The 20,837-nt window shown below is 40.7% G+C and overlaps 1 protein-coding gene across 1 annotated transcript in view; it reads left to right on the top strand.

The window, feature by feature from the left end:
• Nucleotides 1-12,277, top strand: part of CHST9 (carbohydrate sulfotransferase 9) — a 79,764-nt gene extending 67,487 nt beyond the window's left edge. Inside the window, exon 3 of the mRNA XM_053945756.1 lies at nucleotides 10,820-12,277. Within this exon, the coding sequence (XP_053801731.1) occupies nucleotides 10,820-11,917 (1,098 nt within the window). The 3' untranslated portion in view covers nucleotides 11,918-12,277. The remainder of the gene's footprint in view (nucleotides 1-10,819) is intronic.
• Nucleotides 12,278-20,837: the final 8,560 nt, after the last annotated feature.

The raw sequence follows: 20,837 nt of genomic DNA, 5'->3' as shown, positions 1-20,837 counted from the left end.
TCACAGGCAGCTTGTTCTCCAGTACCCTCAGGTCCATTCCTGCAAAGTTGCTTTCCCACTCTGCAGCCCCCAGCCTGTTCTAGTTCCTGGGGTTGTTCTTCCCCAGCTCCATGACTTCGCATTCCATTTTGTCAGATCTCATGAAATTCCTGTTTAGCCATTTCTCAAGTCTGTTGAGGTCCTTGTGAATTGCAGCACAACCCTCTGGTGTATCAGCCACTCCTCCCAATTTTGTATTGCCTGCAGACTTGGCGAGGGTATGTTCTGTCTCATCATCCAAGTCAGTAACAAAGATGTGGAACACTTTTGGACCCACCATCGACCTTGGGGCAGTAGTGAATGGCCTCCAGCTGCATTTCGTGCACAACTGCTTGAGCTTAAGTTTTCAGTCCAACTCACTGAGCACTTACCTAACCTGTACTTCATGAAGGTGTTATGGGAGTGCCAAAAGCCTTAGTAAATCTGAGATAAACAAGATCCAGTACTCTCCCCTCACCACTGATCCAGTCATCTCCTTGTACAGGGCTATTAGACTGGTCAGGCTCAATTTCCCTTTCATAAATCCATGCAACATGAGATTCAGCTGGAGGACAGTCACCAGTGGAGTACCCCAGGGGTCACAACTGAATAAATACCGTTTAACTTCTTCATTATGTACTAGGATGATGTGATGGAGCGTACCCTCCAGGGTGGAGAAATAGACCAACAGTAACCTCATGAAGTTCATCAGGGTGAAATGCACCTGGGGAGGAATAGTCCCTTGCTCCGTCATGCTCCCGGGGTAATGAGGCGAAGCTGATCAGCTGTTATTTCCTTGCTATCCAACCTTAAAGATAGGAATGATGTTTGCTTTCTTCCAGTGCTCAGGAAACCTTCCCCAGTCACCATGATCTTCTGAAGATAATCAAGAATAGGCTCACGCTGACATCCTCCAGCTCCTTCAACATTCATGAGTGCATTCCATAAGCTCCTTGTTTCTGTTCCATAAGGACTTGTTTCTGTCTAGTTTGCTTAAATATTCCCTAAGCTGATCATTCTCCACCAAGGGAAATAAATCTTCCTTGCTCCAGGCTTGAAGTGTGGCCTCACCAGTGCTGAGTACAAAGGAGCAAACCTTTTCCTAGTCCTGTTGGCCATACGATTTTTGACGCAAACCAAGGTTCCATTGACCTTCTTGGCCACCTGGGCACACACACAGTGGCTCAGATCCAGCTGCTGTTAAACAGCACCCCCACGTCCTTTTCCACTAGACAACTTTCCAGCCACTCCTCTTTTCCCCTGATCCACTAGGTGGGTCACCTGGTCATGTCCTGTAGGTTCTCACTTGTTCACTTGTTTGAGGTAGACAGCTCTGAGCCATGTCTGGTTGAATATGAGATCCTTCCTGCTCCCCCTGCACATTTTGTATGAGTAAGCATAAGTTGCATTTTTTAAATTAATTTTTAATTTTTCATCTGATATATTATCAGATAAAATCAGTTGGGAAAAAATGTTCCATTTTTCCCTACCCATAACATTTTCTTCCAAGCTGATAAAGGTTGCTTCTGATAAGATTCTCTGCCCCCTTTGAGTTCAGATAATGTAACAGTCCTTCACTGATTAGTGCATAGCAGCAAGGTGGTGACTCTCAGAAAAAAATGCAGGAGGAACTATTATTTAAATAAGTACAGCAGACACTATTATGTGAGAACCTTCTCAGTCCCTTGTGGAGGAAACTGTTTCTCAGGCCATAGAGACAGGAACATAAGTGCAGTGTCTGAAGATAAAAATATCTTAAATTTTATGAAGAATTATTCTTTTTATGGAAAAAAAAAAAAACACCACCAAACATTAGAATACGCAACAAATTGAATGCTCAGCAGAAGTATTGAAAGACATTGTGTGAGGTTTAAGCAATGAAGGGCAGCCTGGTGAGGAAGTTGTGTGGCAATCCCAGTTATCAGATTTTTGTGTCTTTTCTTGCTCTATAAAATGGCAAAGTTTTTCTGCCAGTGTTAATCAGAAAGTAGGAATATTCACATGGGCTAGGCAATTATTATCTTTCTGTGGTTTACAGACATGGAAAAATGAAGTGTGAAGGTCAAGGGACTCACTTAAAACCAAACACTCTGGCTCTGGTAGGTGCAGCTACCCTTAAACACAGTGCTGCTCTTATGATTCCTGTGCTTCAAGGAGGGATGGTGCTTGAACTAGTTAGTGTTTGGGTGGCACACTGATCAGCTGTGGCACTGCTTGCATATTGATGCATATTGAGTGGATAGCCACACAAAAATCTGCTACAGAATAAGCTAGTGTATTTTCTTTTACCTGGGATAGACATGACAGCCCCATTCAGTGAAACAGGGTCAGTGAGGATGGAGTGTACAGTGAATAATGCCCTTTGTCAATTCACAGTCTATTTTTTCCCACTGTCATTTATGAATGCAATCAATTCTCAAGTATTATCTTTTCTGTCTAGAAATTAACACACAAATTTATTTAAAAGTGTACAAATGTAGGCAAACATGTATTTGAGATATTTGCCAACCTTGAGTGCATTTACATTTCTATTTCTTTTTTATTTACCAATAAAGTCATCTAATTTGAATTAAATGCTAATTTTGATTGAAGGGAAAATGCTTTGAGACCTCAAGAGATCTTAGTGTCTCTTCCAAAGCAATTTGGGAGAAATTGAATTCTTCATGCCTGAATATACATTAATATTCTTCATCTGAACTTAGTTTCATTTGAAACTTTTCTTATTATTTCTAAAAGAGCAAGATGTCTTGTTTATGCTGGAAGATAAGTGTGTTTACCTGTAAACAAGATAGAGATGGATTCTGTTTACCAGAAAAAAAATTAAAAAAAAAAAAAAAAAAAAAAAAAAAAAAAAAAAAAAAAAACACAACAAACCAAGAAAAAACCACCAAAAAACTGTGAATCTTGCCACAGCCACTAATGTGAGGAATTCTGCTTTGTGTGCAGAAGCACAGCATTAGATTTCAGGCCTCTATTCTCAAAGCACTTGCTGGGAAATGGGAGCCAGGGTTTCAGTCCAAGTGTGCAGGGTTAACCTCCGGGATTAACACCCAGGAGTTTGGTCAGCTTCCTGCAAAATATGTCTATTCATGCAGACAAGGAAATGGGTATAGGGTCTCTCTTGTTCAGGCTGGGTGTTGATCAGCAGGGCTGAGACGTGGCCTCTCTTTGGATAAAAAATGTTGGCGTCCCTTTTCTTTAGAGAGAAAAATAGATGTTGCTTGAAATATAAAATGTGCTTAAAAATTCCTGCCTAGCTTGAGTTGTGAACATGCAAGAGACACTATTTGTTTTCAAAGACGTGTTTCAAATACACTTGAAAATAGCAATTGTCAACAGCAGGAACTGTTTAGGTAATTTGGTTTGCTTCTGTGCTTTAACTTATGAAAAAGTAGGCACATTAGCATTACTTAATGAGTTAAAAGAAGAGATCAATATGTAATATACAGAGATTGCCTGAAAGTGTCATCTTCAGACTTAAGCTCCCTCTATACATAAGGTAAACTTATTTGTTATGAAGCACTATGCTTCATAAAATGAATATTGCATGCTTAATTTAGTCCATTTTGAATTTCAGGTTGTTTAAAGTGCTTTGTTGTTCTGTATAGAAATGTGAATGAGTGTTGGTGAAGATTTCTGGCCACTGACCACAGTGTTTGACTTAGGTTTTACTAATAAAGAGGAGATTTGAGCTCAGAATTAAACAATTTGAACACACCAGTTTACCTGTACCCAAAAGAAGTGTTGCTAGGTAAGAAGGAGGTTGGGCTAAATATGGCCAAGTGTTAAGAGGTCCACGACCTGAAAATTGCTTTTTATTAACAGTGTATCTTGGCTGAACATCTAGAGACATGCATTCCATGTAAATTGGCTGCAGACTCTGCCCAAACACTAGCTGTCTGGGCTGCAGTGGCTCTGTGCTTCTTTTCAGTCTGTATTGTTACAGTGCAAAGAACCAGCACCATAAAACTCTTATCAGGAGGCAAGACATGCAGCATCAGCATTGCACTATCCTGAAACCAATTTATTATTGCTATCAAGTGACCTTCACTATTATTTATTTATTAGTAATAAGTGAGTGGAGCACTTTTTTATTTGCTATACTTGGTTGCAGTTGTATTGGTGAATCTTTATCATGCAAAACTTAGTTTCTGATAATAATAAGCGTCTTTATTGCTACTTTTTCTATTATTTATGCCTTGATCTTTCTTATTCCTCCCATTCAAAGCATGCTTTGGAGAATCCAAATGCTTTGACTGTGAAGGTGGAAACAGGAGGGAGTTAATTCCAGATTTGATCAAGAATTGGCAAGTAAATTAGAGCTTAATTTCCTTCATCCAAGTTGCTGACCATGTGAATCAGCTTGTGGAAGTGGCTCGTGCAGACTGTCTTGCCTCATTAGCATGACTTTCTGCTTTCTGTAGATCAAGACAGGGCAGGGAGAGGAGGGGAGGCTGGTGCAAAGCCAGGAGTCAGGTATCTATGAGGTCTCAGCCAAAGACAAATGGATTTCTCCTGTCTCCTTCTTAAGTACACTACTATACTTGTGATAATGTTACTGTTTATCTTACCCCATTGGGCCTCTCCACTTTCCCCACTGCCTGTGGGCCTGGATTGTTCTCCTCCAAAACCATCTCTGGACATTACTCTCCCTTCAAATTTTTCCACACCAATCACTGACACTTGCCCATGCCATATAAAAAGAAAAATCCTTTCTTTCCCTCTGCCCTTTCCTTCTTCACTATCTTGGTCTGTATCCTTGCCATAACTCCAAGTCACTGTGCAATGAGATGCTGGACTTTCTGCTAACAGATTCTAGGGGCAATAGTCACTGATTTACAAAGCTGTGTTTTGAAAAGCAGTATTTAAAATTACTGGTATCTGTTAATTAAAATTTACCTGCAGTACTTTTTTCCTTACTATGATCAGTTACTCTATTTTGTGTCTGGCTCAGAGTTCACAAGGATCCCCTTTGAACCTAATTGGAATTCAGCTCCAAAATATGAGGTTTGCCTCTTAGTCTCTGAAGGAAATTCTGAGCATCTTGTATACTCTTTTTTCTTATTCTTTTTCCCCTCAACCTGTTTAGTAATCTTTGAGATGCTTGGTACAAGTACATGTGTTTTAGGGATACATATCTCAGAGGAAAATGTGGTGTCTGTTGCAGTAAGGTCTTGCCTCTGGCTTTTGAGGAATGTAGCATCAGTGATATGCCCTGAATAAATTAGATAAGCCAAAAATTCATGGCTCTGCTGGGAGGTGAAGGGTTAGTAATGCCTATTATCTTTGGAGTAGCTGATACAAGCACAAGTGATGAATCAAGAGGTTTATCTCCACTGCACAGAAGGTGAAGCACCTCATCAGCAAATATATTCTGTCACTTGTGGGCAGCCTGAATAGTCTCTCCATTGGGAGATCCTGTGGGAGTTTGTTTAGCTCAGCAACATTACGCTAAACTGCTATGATATGAGAGAGTTCTGAGCATATTTACATGTTAGCTCAGGTAGCATAGTAGTAGTAGAGGAGTCTGGACATTCTGAATTACGTTTTCCAAATAGTCTTCTAGCAAAAAAGAAGTTAGGATAATCTCTCCTTTTGGCAGGCTGAAGAAAACTCGCACATACACGTACAGCTCTTCATGTTGGTACAACTGAAGTGAGGTAGTAACAGATCCAGGCTTCACTGGCTTGCTGAAAGTGTAAACTTTCCCTCACATTTAAACTGCATACCAAGTCCGAGCTATCTGCCACAATCATGGTCCTCTGATTAAGAGATTCTTCTAAGTGTGCCCAACAATTATCACAGAATCACAGAACAGTTTGAGTTGGAAGGGACCTTTCAAAGGTCACTTAATCCAGTCCCCCTGCAATGAATAGGGACATCTTGAACTAAATCAGTTTGCTCAGAGCCCCATCCGACTATTATGTGAAAAACTTGAGGTTTCAGGCTGAAACTACTGGTTCCAAAGTTTTCAAAGACTCACAGATACCTACCATCCAAGTAAGAGGATGTGTGTTTTATAGTCCTCCAGTATTCAGGCTGCCTTCAGCTAAAAATCTAAATTAAGAGACTCATCTCTATATGCTCCTTGATCATTATAGAGTCTGAGTGTGAACTGGAAAATGAACCTTGTCTTAAATTACTCTTTGTCAATTTTCTGCAGAGAGATTCTAGATGAACAGGTAAATTGGCAGCAGAGAAAAGCACAAGAAAAGAGAATATTTATTTCCTTTACTATTCTTCATGCTATGTTTTCTGTTGGGCTTATTTAATTTTGTTATTCCTGTTAGTAAAACCGAATATCCAGGACTAAGGCATTGAGGAAATACAGCGCTGTCTGCACTGCAGGCCATTAAATCTTTGTAAATCAGCCCTGGAATATCAGCCTTTCCAATACATCATTATCTTTTTGCATGGTGAGTTGCTCTAATTGCAAACTGCCTAGATGAGATCCCACACATGCATTGTAAAAATCACCACAAAGCATAATTGGATGAGTCTTAACCATTCTTGGCAGTAGTCAATCTCTTCTACCTCAGTGGCTTGTGAAGATATTAAATGAAAAGATGTGTATAAAAGACGGTATTGGCTACTTATTTTTACAGTGAGAAGAAATCCTTAAAAAAAAAAAAAAAAAAAACAAAAACATGAACCCATTAATGACTCTAAAATACCTTTTGTTTCAACACACATCACACAAATACTCCATTAAATTCAATTTTTTCCTCTAATTTAAACTCATTTTTAAATATGTTTTCAGTTCCAGCCCAGCTAAAGTGAGACAGAGGCAATGTGCATACCGTTTTAGTCTTCTAAATTGGGCTCACATCCACTTCTTAACTTCCTTTCAAATGTGTTCTCGCAAACAGAGGACAGTTTGCACAATTGCTGGCAAAAGTACAACACTTCCCTGGGTTTTAATTCTCAGACTAAATGTGTGCAGCCTCCTGCACAGGTTGTCAGCATGTCTTAAGGACAGCCTTGCATCTTTCCAGTGTAACCACGGAGTCCAACTCCCATGCCAGGCAGCTGGTTCCCAAACTTAGCAGCACTTTGGAAAGCCATAAATGGACATTCCTGTCCTTGGATACTTGGCTCAAAGAGTTTGGTAAGGGCTGTCTGCATGGGAAGATCTGGATCCAGAGTCAGTGTCTGACACTGCCTGCATGCTGCCTGTTGTTGGTGCATGTCCAGCTGTTTCTCAGAACATCAGTGCTCAGCAGCTTGTGGGATGGACCATTAGGAATGTAGCTATATGGACATGGATGTTTTTTAAAAGTGTTTTGTTTACCTGTTATTGCTGTGGGGAAAAAAAAAATATAACATGGAGGTGTTCAGATCTTTAAAATGTCATAAAATGCACAACAAAAAATCACTGACACCAAGAGCAAGCTAAAGAAGGCTGCTCTCTATATTTAAGACTGGTGTCATAAAATATTTAAATCCTTTCAGAGTGTGTGGTTTTCAGCTCTTTCATACAGATAAGTGTCAGACTGTCAGGCATCTTTGCTTAAGGAACATGGCACTATCTATTAAACAATTTCTCTTAGTTTCCTAAGAAAACTGTCTAGTTAAATATTTCTTATCAAAAATAAAGCTTGATTCATCTTCTCATTCATCTCACCTTTATTAGGTACTAACCTAGTTACTCAGGCAAGTGCATAGAAAGGTTTGATCTCTTTCTTTCTTCTTCTTTTTTTAATTTTTTTTTTTTGAGTTAGGAAACTTCCATGGCAATGTACCAGCCATTTATGCCTTTGGAAAATATCACTATCCGTTCCTATCCTTAGAGCAAGTTACAGCCAGCATTTACTGCAAGGATACTATCCCTCATGGAGATCACAAAAACATGCATTAGCCAATATAAGTGGGATAAGTGTCTCAGAGAGAAGGGGAAGAGGAAAGCAACTAATAATATTTTACAGATTCAGATAACTTCTTGGTCCTCAGATCTTCCTGTATCATTGCTTTGGCCCTAGAGTTTTGGGGTTTTGTTTGGGGCTTTTTATTTGGCTTAGGGATGGAGGGGTAGGCCTGTGTGGGTTTTGGTTTGGTTTGATTTTGGTTTTCTTTTGGGGATTATTTTTTTATTTTGCTTTCTGATTGGGCCTTTTTTGCTAAGTGATTCTTTCTCCTTTTGCTTCAGCTCACTAGGAAGGAGCCCCTTCCAGTTGCCTCCAACTATGGATATATTGTTCTTTTATGGTGGTACTGAGATTTCTCTGTATAGTTCTGTCCATCCTTCTCTGAAGATTTTAATCCCACAAAAATGTTTTAGTAGTGATTCCTACAGCTGCATTCACAGTTTCTGCAACTAAAATACAATCCTCCTCTGGCACCATCTTGGGTTACCCTCGAGGCTTGTCCTGGATCCCAGGCAGACTCTTTGAAATGGAACAAAATCAAGACCAGACACACCTTTCAGTCTGTCTTTTTCTCTCCTGTTCTAGTGGAACTAGGGCATCTTCCACCAGTTCAGGATGACAGGATGGCTTGAGAAGGCTGAACTTTCCTCTGAAGTATAGGGCTCATTTTAGTGGCTTTAGTTTGGAATTCAGATGGTTTAAGCTTCTTTGCACAAAAATGGGCTGCTAAATTCAGGTGACATACCATGGGAAGTTATGAGGTACTGCCCTCCCCTGAGTTTCCTCTGCATTGGGGAACAGCAGTACAGCCATGCATCATTGGAGACTGTCTTCTAAATTTTCAAAATCACCGGAGTTGCACTGATGAACTTACAACCTTTATTCACCTTAGCACTGTCACTATTTTATTCCTACTTCAGTTGAGCCTTATATTGTGTAGTTGGTTTCTGAGTATCCTATACTTTTCATCTCACCTTTTTAAGTTTCAGGTTTCCCATTTAAGGTAAAAACATTTAAATTATTTGTAGGTCTGTGGTTCTGCAGTTGTAAGAATGGCACTTTGCCATTCACTGTGATGCTGAAACTCCCATTGGGCTCATAGTCATATCCTGGTTTATTACTAGCACCGCTTTCTGTTGTTACACACTGACTTATCTCCTGAATTATTTCCATCCTAGGGCAGAAGGGATAAATCTCTAGACACATATGTTTCATTTGTTTTAAAGAATAAAATATTAGACAGAATACATTTTTAAAAAATATATTAGAAAAGCTGACCACATCAAATCCAATGAATTCAAGTATCCTTTTGCATCTCTAAAAACACCAACATGACTTGTCTCTCACAGACATACAAGTCCTGCACAACTTTCTTCTTTTATTTGTTTTCACCAATACAAAAATCAGTTCAGTGGCATAAAGACCTGCTTGTCAGTGGCTTGCAGCAGTACAGAAAAGCCTGATCCCCTGGGTTTGTTTTTGTTATGGGAAATTATTACACTGCAACATATGCTAACTTTTCTTGGAACTGCTTATTTTTTCATAGGCTTTTTTCAAACTGGAATTCAAATTGTGTTCCCTTCATTACCATTTCTTACATTATTCCTCTGATTTTTTAACAGCTTTATTTGAATTGGCCTATGAACTTTATTATCCCCCCAAATCCACACATATGATCTGCCAGTCCACAAATCAACTTTCCAGTAAATGTTTAATCAGTTTATGCTAGAAAAGCCTTTTTATGTAGATTTCCAAAAATGTTAGGTTCATAGAAGCAGTCAGGTAGTCTGTCCTTGTCTGTCCACCTAACCATTTTTCTGTTACTTGCAACAAGATGCTTAAAAACCTGTCTTATCACCATCCTCCCTCTCCAGATGTGTAATGAAAATAAGCAGCTGTAGAGGTGTCCCAATGCAGCAGGCTTGCCTACTAACAGGAGAAAAAAATCTACAAGGCTTAGCAGACACATGAAAATCCACTGAGGAATGAGTGAGCAGAAATACCCATATTGCAAGAAACTCTTCAGTCAACTTGCATGATTCAAGACCCTGAAGAATCTGACGTCAAACCAGATGCAAGCTTTACTGTTCCTGCAGTTTGTGGATTGCACAATGGCTGGGGACATACAGAGAGATGTTTAGGACGAAAGTCTCATCTTTTGACATTCTTTGCAGTGTCACTAGTTAATGTTTAGTTAGTTGGTGTCATAAATGTTGATGTTTAAATAAGTCAGATGGAATAGGCTCCAAAGGCATCTATTTTTCCTTATCAGCTGTGAAAGCAGCTCAGGAGCAGGTATCTCTGTCACAGACACCTGTACGTACATTCAGTCCAGTGCATCCACTTCTATCATCTCTCTGTGTGCAGGTAGGAGTACGATCATTTTGGAGGGACAATTTTGTCTGTCACTACACCCTGCTCAAACCAACTGATGTCAACTGTTTAGGGGCCCTGGTTTTGTCCCCTACTACCACTGGGGACAGGGGCTGCTCCAAGTCTCAGTAGTGGGAGTAGATCCAACACTTGTTACTGTGATTGTGCCAGTGGACTCCAGAGAATGACCATGCAACCCCACCAGTGCCAGTGCTGTCACAGGGGAAAATGTGTCAGTAGAGAAAAATGCCTGTCCACCCCTACCAGGACTGTCAGCCCCTCTATGTGAACCGTTTTTGATTTCATAAGAGGTGTGACTTGAGCTATTTATTTTTGTAGGAAGACCTACTGTGTGCTAACAGGTAATGTTCAGAAGCATGTATTTCAGTAATTAGCCCAGCTTGTTCCTAAATTAGGTGTATTGATCAAGTGGTTTAAAAGGGACTTTGTAGTACCAGGTGTGGCTTGGTTATGAGCACACCCCACCATCCTTGCTGCTGCTGCAACATGAGTGGGCTGGACTGTCACTGTGCTCTAAGCTCTGATCCTTTCCATGTTTGCAGGATTTCACACTCCAGCCTCTGGGGATGCCAAGGAAAGCAGCATGGAGGAGAAGTGCTCCTGTAGGCCTCAGTAACCCTGAGATGGCTGTCTCAAGCAGCAGGCACTGGCGGGGCAGGGCTGACCCTTCTGGTGTGGTGGCTGCCTCCTCAAGGAGCCGGCTGCCTGAGCAGCAGAAGACAAGTGAGTCCCCTCTCAGCTGGTTCAGAGGGGTGTATTTACCTCCTGCTCTGCACCCATTAAACAAGACATTTGTCAAGGGTGGTGAGTGGCAGGACATAGACAGCACCCAGGAAAAGCGCAGGGCCTTCCTGCAGGGCTTCTGTAGGAAGCACAACAGCAGAAAGAAGCTGCAAACCCACCTGGTGCACCTGGTGTCAAGAATTTACGTAGAGGACAGGCACAAGGTTTTGTACTGTGAAGTGCCAAAAGCAGGCTGCTCCAACTGGAAAAGGGTCCTCATGGTGCTCAGTGGACTCGCTGCTTCAGCAAACAACATCTCCCATGATGATGTGCACTATGGAAAGCATCTAAGGAAATTGGACAGTTATGACCTAAAAGGGATCTACACACGCTTGAACATGTACACCAAGTTTATATTTGTACGTGATCCTATGGAAAGACTGGTATCTGCCTTCAGGGATAAGTTTGAACATCCAAACAGCTATTACCATCCCGTATTTGGGAAGGCAATAATTAAAAAGTATAGACATAATGCAGATGAAGAAGCACTGAAAACAGGATCGGGAGTTAAGTTCAAGGAGTTTATCCAGTATTTGTTGGATTCCCACCGGCCAGTAGGAATGGACATTCACTGGGAGCAAGTCAGTAAGCTCTGTTATCCCTGCCTCATCAACTATGACTTTATAGGAAAGTTTGAAACCCTGGAAGAAGATGCCAATTACTTTCTGCAGCTGGTAGGTGCTCCAGCCAATCTGAAGTTTCCTAAATTCAAAGACAGACATTCATCTGATGAAAGAACAAGTACAGAAGTAGTGAGGCAATATTTAAAGGAATTGTCGAAGGAGGAGAGACAGCTGACCTATGACTTCTATTACTTGGATTACTTAATGTTCAATTATACATCACCACTTGTATAGCACTAGAATAGCTTCAGGCTTTTCCTAGATGCTCATCATGTTGGGATTCAAAACAACTACTTTGATACTAGCCCTGAAAGGAAATGAAGTTACTGCTACATAGAGTTGTCTTGAATTAGTGGGGATTTTATAAGCTACAGTGATATCAATTGATACTAAATTATGGAGAATGCAAAGAAAAAAAGACCTGCAAACAGCATAAATTGCACTAAAATGCCTGGAAAAGCTGTTTTTACCATTATGGATTATATTATGGAAGCAGTAGCTCAGACAGCTGTTGCATTAGCTTACCTAATGTTCTTTTAATGGTTTAAGAAAAAAAGAGTGGCGTGATTCTTTTTTTGGTGTGTTTGCTTTAGAAATGGGTTTTGGAAAAAAACTTTTGAGTGTAATTTTACTTTCTGTCACTTATTAATAAAGAATCGTTGGCTAATTTTCTAAAATGTTTACAGTGTTCTCAGTTGCAAGGTTTGTTTTTTTTGATTACTATTAGACTGTAGCCAATTTTAGACCTGACTTTTTTATTGAAGGACACTCTTGAATACAAATGTATCAAACTAAAAATAACACAGCAGCTCAGCTGATGAGCAGAGTAGATTTGGGTAAGCCTATAAAGGACCAGTCCACTGTCTCATTTTGATTGATGCACTGGAATTGACAAGTATGACCCTCCTTTCAGAGAGCTGCTGCATTCAACAAAATTAAGATTTTAACGCACAATGGATGCATATGATACCTGCATACTGTGGTCACAATATTCATGGAAGTCTTCCTTTTTGGTGAAATGGACTAAGTTTCAGCCTGGCAGCTCTGGGATATTCTAAGGTCTGTACTGAGAAGCAACTTCAGTGCAACTGCTGTGACCATTCTCGGTCTGCTGGGGTCTGGTTATCAGCCCAGCTCTCAGTAATCTGTTACAGAGAAGGTGTGTGTGCCTATTGCCTCCCAAACCTATAAACTTGTTCTGCCCCCACAGCTTCCTGAAGTTACCTGTGTTTTGCTGTCCTGCCTGCCTTGCCAGTAGTCCCCAACCCCAAGGAATTGGGTGCATGGTGCAGTTTTATGTGGTGTAATGTGTATTGGTGATTTGTCCTAGAGGAAGATGTGTCCAGAATCCCACAGTCCTGGTTTGAAAAGGAAAAGATACCTTCTACCCCTCCCTCTCCTCCCACAAGTGCTGCCTGACCAAAACATGCAGTTCTTCCTGCAACCTGTCTTGCCCAGTGCGTGGGCCAGTGTGTCCCAGGAGGAGGAGAAATCTCTGCAAAATCATAGGATCATGGAACTATTGAAAAAGGTCTCTAAGATCATTGAGTCCAACAATTAACCTAACACTACCAAGTCCATCACTAGACCAAATCTCTAAAATGGATAGGGAAAAATCTCTATGCTCTTCCACAATAAAGATGTCCCCTACGCCTTTCTTTCTGAAATGGTTTGGTGCATCTTGCTCCAGTGCCTCGATGTAGGGTGAGGAAACAGCCTGATGAGAAAGTGATGCAAGTAAAATGTCCTTTTCCTCTGTTCACAACCATTGGTCACAACTAATGCTACTATTGTTGTGTTTTCCTTTATCTCAGGCAAAGTATGATGTACAGATTCAGTCCTTCCACAGGAATAATTGTGGGTCCCAATTGAAAGGTCAGACCATTTCCTAGGTACCCTCACTGCTTGATTTTCCCTCATTTTTCTCCTTAGAAGAGGAAAAAAAGCCACCTCCAGTCTCCATGGTTCCAGAGCATAATCAAACAGGTTCTGCATGTCTCTCCTGGTGGCAGGACAAGCCATTCCAAGGGGAAAAGGTAAAAGTACACTGGGCAGCCCAAGGCAAGGGTTGTGCTGTCTGAAGCTAGCAGCACCCATAGCTTAAACCATCCTGTTCCCTGGGGCCATGGAGCAAAGAGGAGAAGCAAAAAGCCATCCATCAGCATGAGGTGTGGGGAGATGCATTTGCTGAGCACCAGTGAGAAGTTGCAAGGATGCCTTGGACAGGTAAACACACACATTGCTACTTGTGTGAGCTGTTGCTGTGCATGGGTGGACTTATAGGTGTTAACACCCAGAAGTGTTTGGGAGGGGATATCTGGCAATTGAACCTCACCCATGCACGCTTCTCCTCGGGTGAACAAAAATCTCCCCCCTTTAACACAGAATGGTGCTCAGCTCCCACCTTCCCTGTCAGAAATCCCTCCTGGCTTTCCTGTTGGCTCCACCCCACATCTTGCAACCCGGGACCATTAAAGATGACCTTCTGAAATTTTTGATTTTGTACTGTGCAACCTTCTAAGTCATGTGAAAACTGCCTTGGGTTTGACCTTGGTTTGACCTCTAGAGTCTCTGCTCTTGTAAGTATTGGATTCAACCTCAAATCCTGAGTGAATCTCTCTTGCCTTATAGGAAGATCATTGAATATAGTAAATTTAAATAAAAAATAAATATCCACCAACCTTTGGGCGTCAATCTATTTGCATTGTCTTGTCTGTTGTGGATGTGTGTTAATTAATTGATAATTTACAGACAGAAAAAATGGCACACTAGTGGTACTAGTATTTTCAAAAAAAACACATGAGGAAAAAAGTGCAACATGCTAAAAAGAATGGAGGCAGATTTACAGATGAGTTTGGTATGAATACTTTAATTCAGAGAAATAAATTAATATTAGTAAATGACAAAGTTTCTGAAGAACTTAAGCTTCACACTGAGTCTCATAAGATTTCATCTACTAGCAGATCTTAGATAAAGCTATTGTTTGAGTGGAAAGAAATTATTAGCAAATGTTTGGTTTCTGCAAATGATAGGGAAAATGACATTGATTTGCATACATCCATGGACATGGACATCAGGTCCCCAGACTGCCATCTTGAAAATCTGGTATGGTTTGCATTTATGATTTAACAGGGGAGGACACTAGTTAAGGCTTTTAAAGCATGTATGTGCACAGAAGTGTAATTGTTTTAGCTGCACTGTTGTTCTATGGCTCTAGTGAAAGTAATTCAACTTCTTTGTACTCTCAACTTCAAATTTCATAGCCCCTAACTGCACTTAAAATTCATTTTTTGAAAATCTAACACAGACTTTTGTAAAGAAGAGCCTCTCCATAGTCATGTTCAGCGACCTAAGGGATTCAGATGATCTCAGTAGCAGAATCTAGATTGTACTTTGCTTCATTAACCACATTTTGAAAATCACCAGCCTGCTTTGCCAGGAATTAAGTTACATGATTTAAAATTAACATAAGAGTTTAGCATAATTGAAGTGGGACTGTGATATCTGACTTATGGGATTATAAGAGAGAAAGGCATAATTTGCAGCATAAAATATAACCTCTATTTTTAAAAGTAAAATTTAAAAGGTCAAAGTGGGAGGCTGCATTGTAACTTTGTTTATATTTGTAAGAATCCTGGGCAAAAATAAAAACTGAAGGTCGTCCACCATGACTAGCATAAAATCTCATCTCCACAACTGTGCACAGATGTGTTGTTTTACTCGGAAAATTATACATAATGTATGCAGAAGAGGAATGAAAATACACTCCACAACATTCAGTGCGATTACATCTACACTAGAGATCAGCTGTGGCATGCAGAGCCTCTTTTAAGGGGCTTCATTACAGTAAATGCTTTTTAGTTATGAACATTTCTTCATTTGATCATCTCTAAGCATTTCTCTAATGCAGGTCAGTTGTCAGAGCAAGTCAAATGTGCTGTAAAGGCATTACAGGGAGTCTGTGGGAGGGCTGGTGTGGCAGGAGAGTGTTCCCTTGGCTCATGTGTCTCTTCCAAACACCAGCCAGTCGTGTAACCCTCCTGAAATTAAAATTTGGTTTTTGAAACCTAATGTTCTACACCTGCCTCTCTTCTAAAATGAATCAGTATTAATAAACCCAAGAATTTTAATAACAAAATTTTTAAAGAATAAACAAATTTAAAAGAATTAAACTTCATAGGTGTGCATTCCTAAATTCTGATATATACATCAACATAGGACAGCTTCTTTTTTCCAGGTAGGATTTGGCTTGCAAAGCTCAGACATAGCCATTGTGCCCATCTGTTCTAAAACTGCTGCTAAACTGTTGTTTGCTGGAAGTCAGAGGTATGCAGCCACAGTGCATACTCCTGGAAATGTCCTTTGGTGGAATTCCCCCGAAAGGCCAAATTTATTGGAGCTACTCCTGCCTCAGGCTGCGCTATCTTGGTGATATGTCATTGGAGATCACTGCTTTAATTTTAAATGTAGTTTAAATTTAACTGAAAATTGCAGTGTGACACTCTGGGTAAGTCTGAGAGGAAAATATTTTTCTAGAGCTTTGTACTGTATATGTAGGTTACATATAAACATCTTTGTTGTATGTGCCTTAAGGCTAACAATGCATCAGAAAAGTCTTTTCAACTGTGTTGCTAATACCAGTTTATCAACTTTATAACTCCTATGATGCCTTCAAAAGTATATTAATTTGGTCTTGGAACATAAAGTCTGAAATCTGACCATAAATCACTTTATTTCATTAAAAATATGGATGCACCTGTCCTGTATCAACCAATTAATGTATAGTTCACAGGGCAGGGCAAGCACATACACTACTGGGAGGTGGAACTCTCGATTTAGCAAAAGGCATCTGTTTATATCCCCAGCTACCTGGGATTGCTTTTCCTTTGGAAATGTGCACAAATGGGTGGATTCAAGAAACAGTCATATTAATTAGCTTAATGAGAATGTCTTAGATTTTTTTTGGTTATCATAGAAATACCTGTTTTATGGGGGAACAGTTGTGGTTTTGGCAATGCAGCTAATTGAAGTGAGTTCCACACATCTCTTCAATGTTAGATGTAGCTCTGCTTGTGGCTAGAGTGATGGACTTGGACTTAAGAGATCTGGGACCTTCATCCAGGTTCTGTAATTTCATGCACTTGTTGGACAAACATGAAATGCTCTCTGCATTGGTGTCCCCACTGGTAAAGTGGTTCTGTAAATGGAAGGAAATTATACCATGTATCTTCTCCTAAAATCATTAAACTGTGTGGCTAAAGAGCAGTGGTTAGAAATTAGGTATTAGTAAGGAGTTTAACTCATGGATGTTCATTGCCTTTCCTTATGCATTACTTCCAACAGCTTGGAGGAAGCTGGGGACTTCCCAGCTTTGCTGCAGCCGAGAAACACATCATTCAGCTCTGTTCTGAGCAGTTGGCAGCCTTAAGAATGCAAGCTCTGTCTCAAAACACTGTGCATCTGTCAAGCCTATCCAGGCACTGCCTCAGCATAAAACCAGTGCCAGTGTGTCTGACCAGGGGAAAGTGCCCCTCTGGTTCCTTTGGGAGAGCAGACAGGATAAGAATCTTGCTGCCTCAATTTATTCAGAGCCCAGATGAAAGAGAGAGTGTTTTATTTTGGTGTAAATAAATACTGTAGTATTTATTTTACTGCAGTAGCTGTAAATGAAGTGATGCTCAACTAGAGGGTTCTGCAGAAGCAGTGGATCCCATCCAGGTATGCAAAGTCCTGCCTTGTCCTAAACACCAGAGCTGCATGACCCAGTACCCAGTACATGACCCATGTTTCCCCAGCCCTGTCTGAGGTCCTGCCACCCCTTGTGACAGGCTCCAGTTTACCTGGCATGCTAGAACATCTCAGGATTTATCTCATACTAACATAGCCACTTTCTGTGACCCTGTGGAGGCTACAAATAACATGGGGATGGCATTGAGACACACTATGTTGCTTTTTTCCTTTTGTCTTCAAAAAATGATGTGATTAACAACCATGAGAGAGGGGAAAGAGTCCTTACAAAAGGAAAGGGAAAATCTCAAGGCCATGACCATAACTTTTTCTTTTTTTTTAATGTGTGTAATTGTCGCTTCCTTTCCTCTGTCTCCTCACACAGAATTTCCCTCCCTCTCTAATTATGTCAGCACAAATGGGTGAGACCAATTGCCGAGTCGCTCTCAGCTGACAAGTGTAAGCCACCTCCAATCCAGCACATCTATGTTATCATGGCACTGAGGCTGCACTAATAAGCCTGCCTGAGAGTATGGTACTGTCAGCCACCATCTGTGCACACGTATCTGTCTTGACTTTGTCATGTAGAAATTCCTTCTATCTCAGGGTTCAGGTTTTTTTCTCTCAAATTCCTTGCAGAAAACATGTTTTCCACAAAAGCTCGCCATACTGCTCATTTCCCAAGATTTGTAAATTTTGTGTGGCCTTTATAATTTGCATTCAAGAAACAGCATTCTGAGATATAAGGTGTAGGAGCAAAGCAGGTTTATCAGGGCATTTCAGCATACAGAGAAGTAAATCAATACTCAGTGGATTGTAAATACATGCCAGTAGGATAGTACATGCTAAAGGTTTCATTTTCTCAGGGATGTAAAAATTGGATGTCTGCAGAGTAGGAGCTGCATATTAAATCATCTCATTTTTGACAAAAGCAGATGCACACAGAGAGAGATTTTCAAGTTGATAATAAGTTACAGCTCATCTGAGAAAAAAAGTGTGCTTCTCAGTGTGTTCAGAAAGCTGAGTTCAACTACATAATTCCGTCCCTACAAGCTTGCATCAATGCAGTATAAATGCATGTACATGTTTTATAAATGCATGTGCACACAGTATGTCAGTCTTATAACACCCAGACAAAGGTTTTGCAACAATGGTAGTGAGAGCTACATACTTAAAGTCCTGCATTTGACTTTAAACACCTTAAATGTGCATGAAAATACATGCACATAAACATTCTGTTAGCATGTTGCAGAACCACAACGTTATTCCAAGCAAACCTAAACTACTTGCAGGGACTGCAAGTTTGCCTCTTGCACAGCCTGTCTTTTTGCTTCTTTAGCTTGCTTGGGGCAGGATACATTCAGGTCTATGGTTTTGCAGCTTGCCAGCTGTGCCTGCTTCTGGTCATGGGTACAGATATGGGTTTTGGGACGAGGTTTCCTGGTGAGACACTTGGTGTGGGGGGGAAGGAGGCAGGGGTTTACAGCATCTGTCTGCTTTCAAGGAAGTTATGGTGTTACCCCCAAAGTGCACTCCAAGCCATAGACACAAGCTGTCACCTTTGCTATGACTTCTGCTATTCTCTTTAAAAAGTAAAAGAAAAAAAAAGTGAAACAGAAAAGGGACAGAGGAAAAACCTCTAATGAGAAGGGGAAATGTTAATTGTGGCTGGAGGTGACAATGAACAATAATAAATTGCAGCTTTGCTATTGTATCTCTGATCAAAGTACTCTCAGGCTGCAGCAGAGCAAAAGCTCAGCTCCAAGGGAGGATGATGTTTCTCAAAATCCTCGTGATCCCTGCAGGTCCTCCTGAAGAGCAGAGAAAACACAAACACTGAACCAAAGTTAGATAAAATTTTTCTCTGTCTCAGACTTGCTGCTAACAAGGCTCCTGTTTCTCTCTGTATCTTTTTGTCTATCTCCAGCCTAGTAGACCCTACAGTGGGTCCAAGACAATGCACTGCCCCTGAGTACAGAAACTCCCCTAATGGAAGCACTCTTACCAAGCAGAATCTGGCCCACAATTTATTTGCTGCCTTGCTTTATTTAAAAGTGATGCTAAGACTGAAAGTTTCAGCTTAGGCTGATATATGTTAGGCTACTCACCTGCAAGTTCACAGGCAAAACTTTTTAGGTGGGCTGAGCCATTGCTGCTGCCAGGCACATCTCTGGGAGTTGCTACCTCTGAAAAGCAGGATGGCCCTAAGGGGTACTCCTAAGTGTTGCTGAAGAACCCAGTTCTTAGGAAGCCATGCTTAACAGACTTTTAGTATAAAAACATACCCCTAAACATACTTACAATTGGAAGCAGCAGAAGCTACTTTGCCAAACCCATACCTTTCCAAGCAAGACATGGAGAAAAAGAGGGAATATTTTGGTACATTTTTTGAGATTCTTTCTAGAATTTTCAATTTTACTTTCTGTGCCACCCTTGGCCCCCAAGCACCAAGGCATTTCTTTAATTTACCAAAGGAAAACAAGCTCTACCCACAGACACATTTATAGCTAAAATCTGCTCTCTGTGCTGCCTTGGTTGCAGAAACAGGCACAGACTGAATGAGAGAAGCTGAGAACTTGTTATGTAAAATCTACAGCAAGTGAGCTTTTCTAGTGCTATTATGCCTTGACTGCTTATTTTGGCACAATAACAAAACCACTGAGACTGGACAGTTATAGGGTTTCACAGTTTTCACTGGCTTTTTTTTTTTTTTTTCCGTTTTTGGCCTCATAACAAAACCCAAGTGAATCAATAGTGTGCCCAAACTCTGAAATAGTCTAGGACTTTCAGTATCTTCTACACACAAAGAAACAGTGGGGAAAGATTTGTCTTTTATTTATTCATTACTTAATCAGGACAGGCTACTGTCTAAAAATATCTTGCTCAGGATCATGATAGAAATCTCTCACACATTTTTCCAGTTGCTTGGGCTACACTATGATCCCTACTGTTTTACATTTACTTTTTTTTCTGTGTGTGGCTTAAAAATCTCCATTTTCACCAATAAATTACACTTGCCTGTAATTCAGGTGATCATTTTCCCCTCCAAGACTTGATTTTTGTTCTGCTTGAACATCATTACCTGAGTAAAAAATAAAAGTAATAAAAAAACTAAATAACTAAATAAATCAAATGGGATGGGATGGGATGGGATGGGAAGGGAAGGGAAGGGAAGGGAAGGGAAGGGAAGGGAAGGGAAGGGAAGGGAAGGGAAGGGAAGGGAAGGGAAGGGAAGGGAAGGGAAGGGAAGGGAAGGGAAGGGAAGGGAAGGGAAGGGAAGGGAAGGGAAGGGAAGGGAAGGGAAGGGAAGGGAAGGGAAGGGAAGGGAAGGGAAGGGAAGGGAAGGGAAGGGAAGGGAAGGGAAGGGAAGGGAAGGGAAGGGAAGGGAAGGGAAGGGAAGGGAAGGGAAGGGAAGGGAAGGGAAGGG

Source organism: Vidua chalybeata, chromosome 1 (genome assembly GCF_026979565.1).
Source record: "Vidua chalybeata isolate OUT-0048 chromosome 1, bVidCha1 merged haplotype, whole genome shotgun sequence".
NCBI classification, from domain to species: Eukaryota; Metazoa; Chordata; class Aves; order Passeriformes; family Viduidae; genus Vidua; species Vidua chalybeata.
Note: the sequence above shows the minus strand (reverse complement) of the source record. Positions and strands in the feature narration are given on the sequence as shown.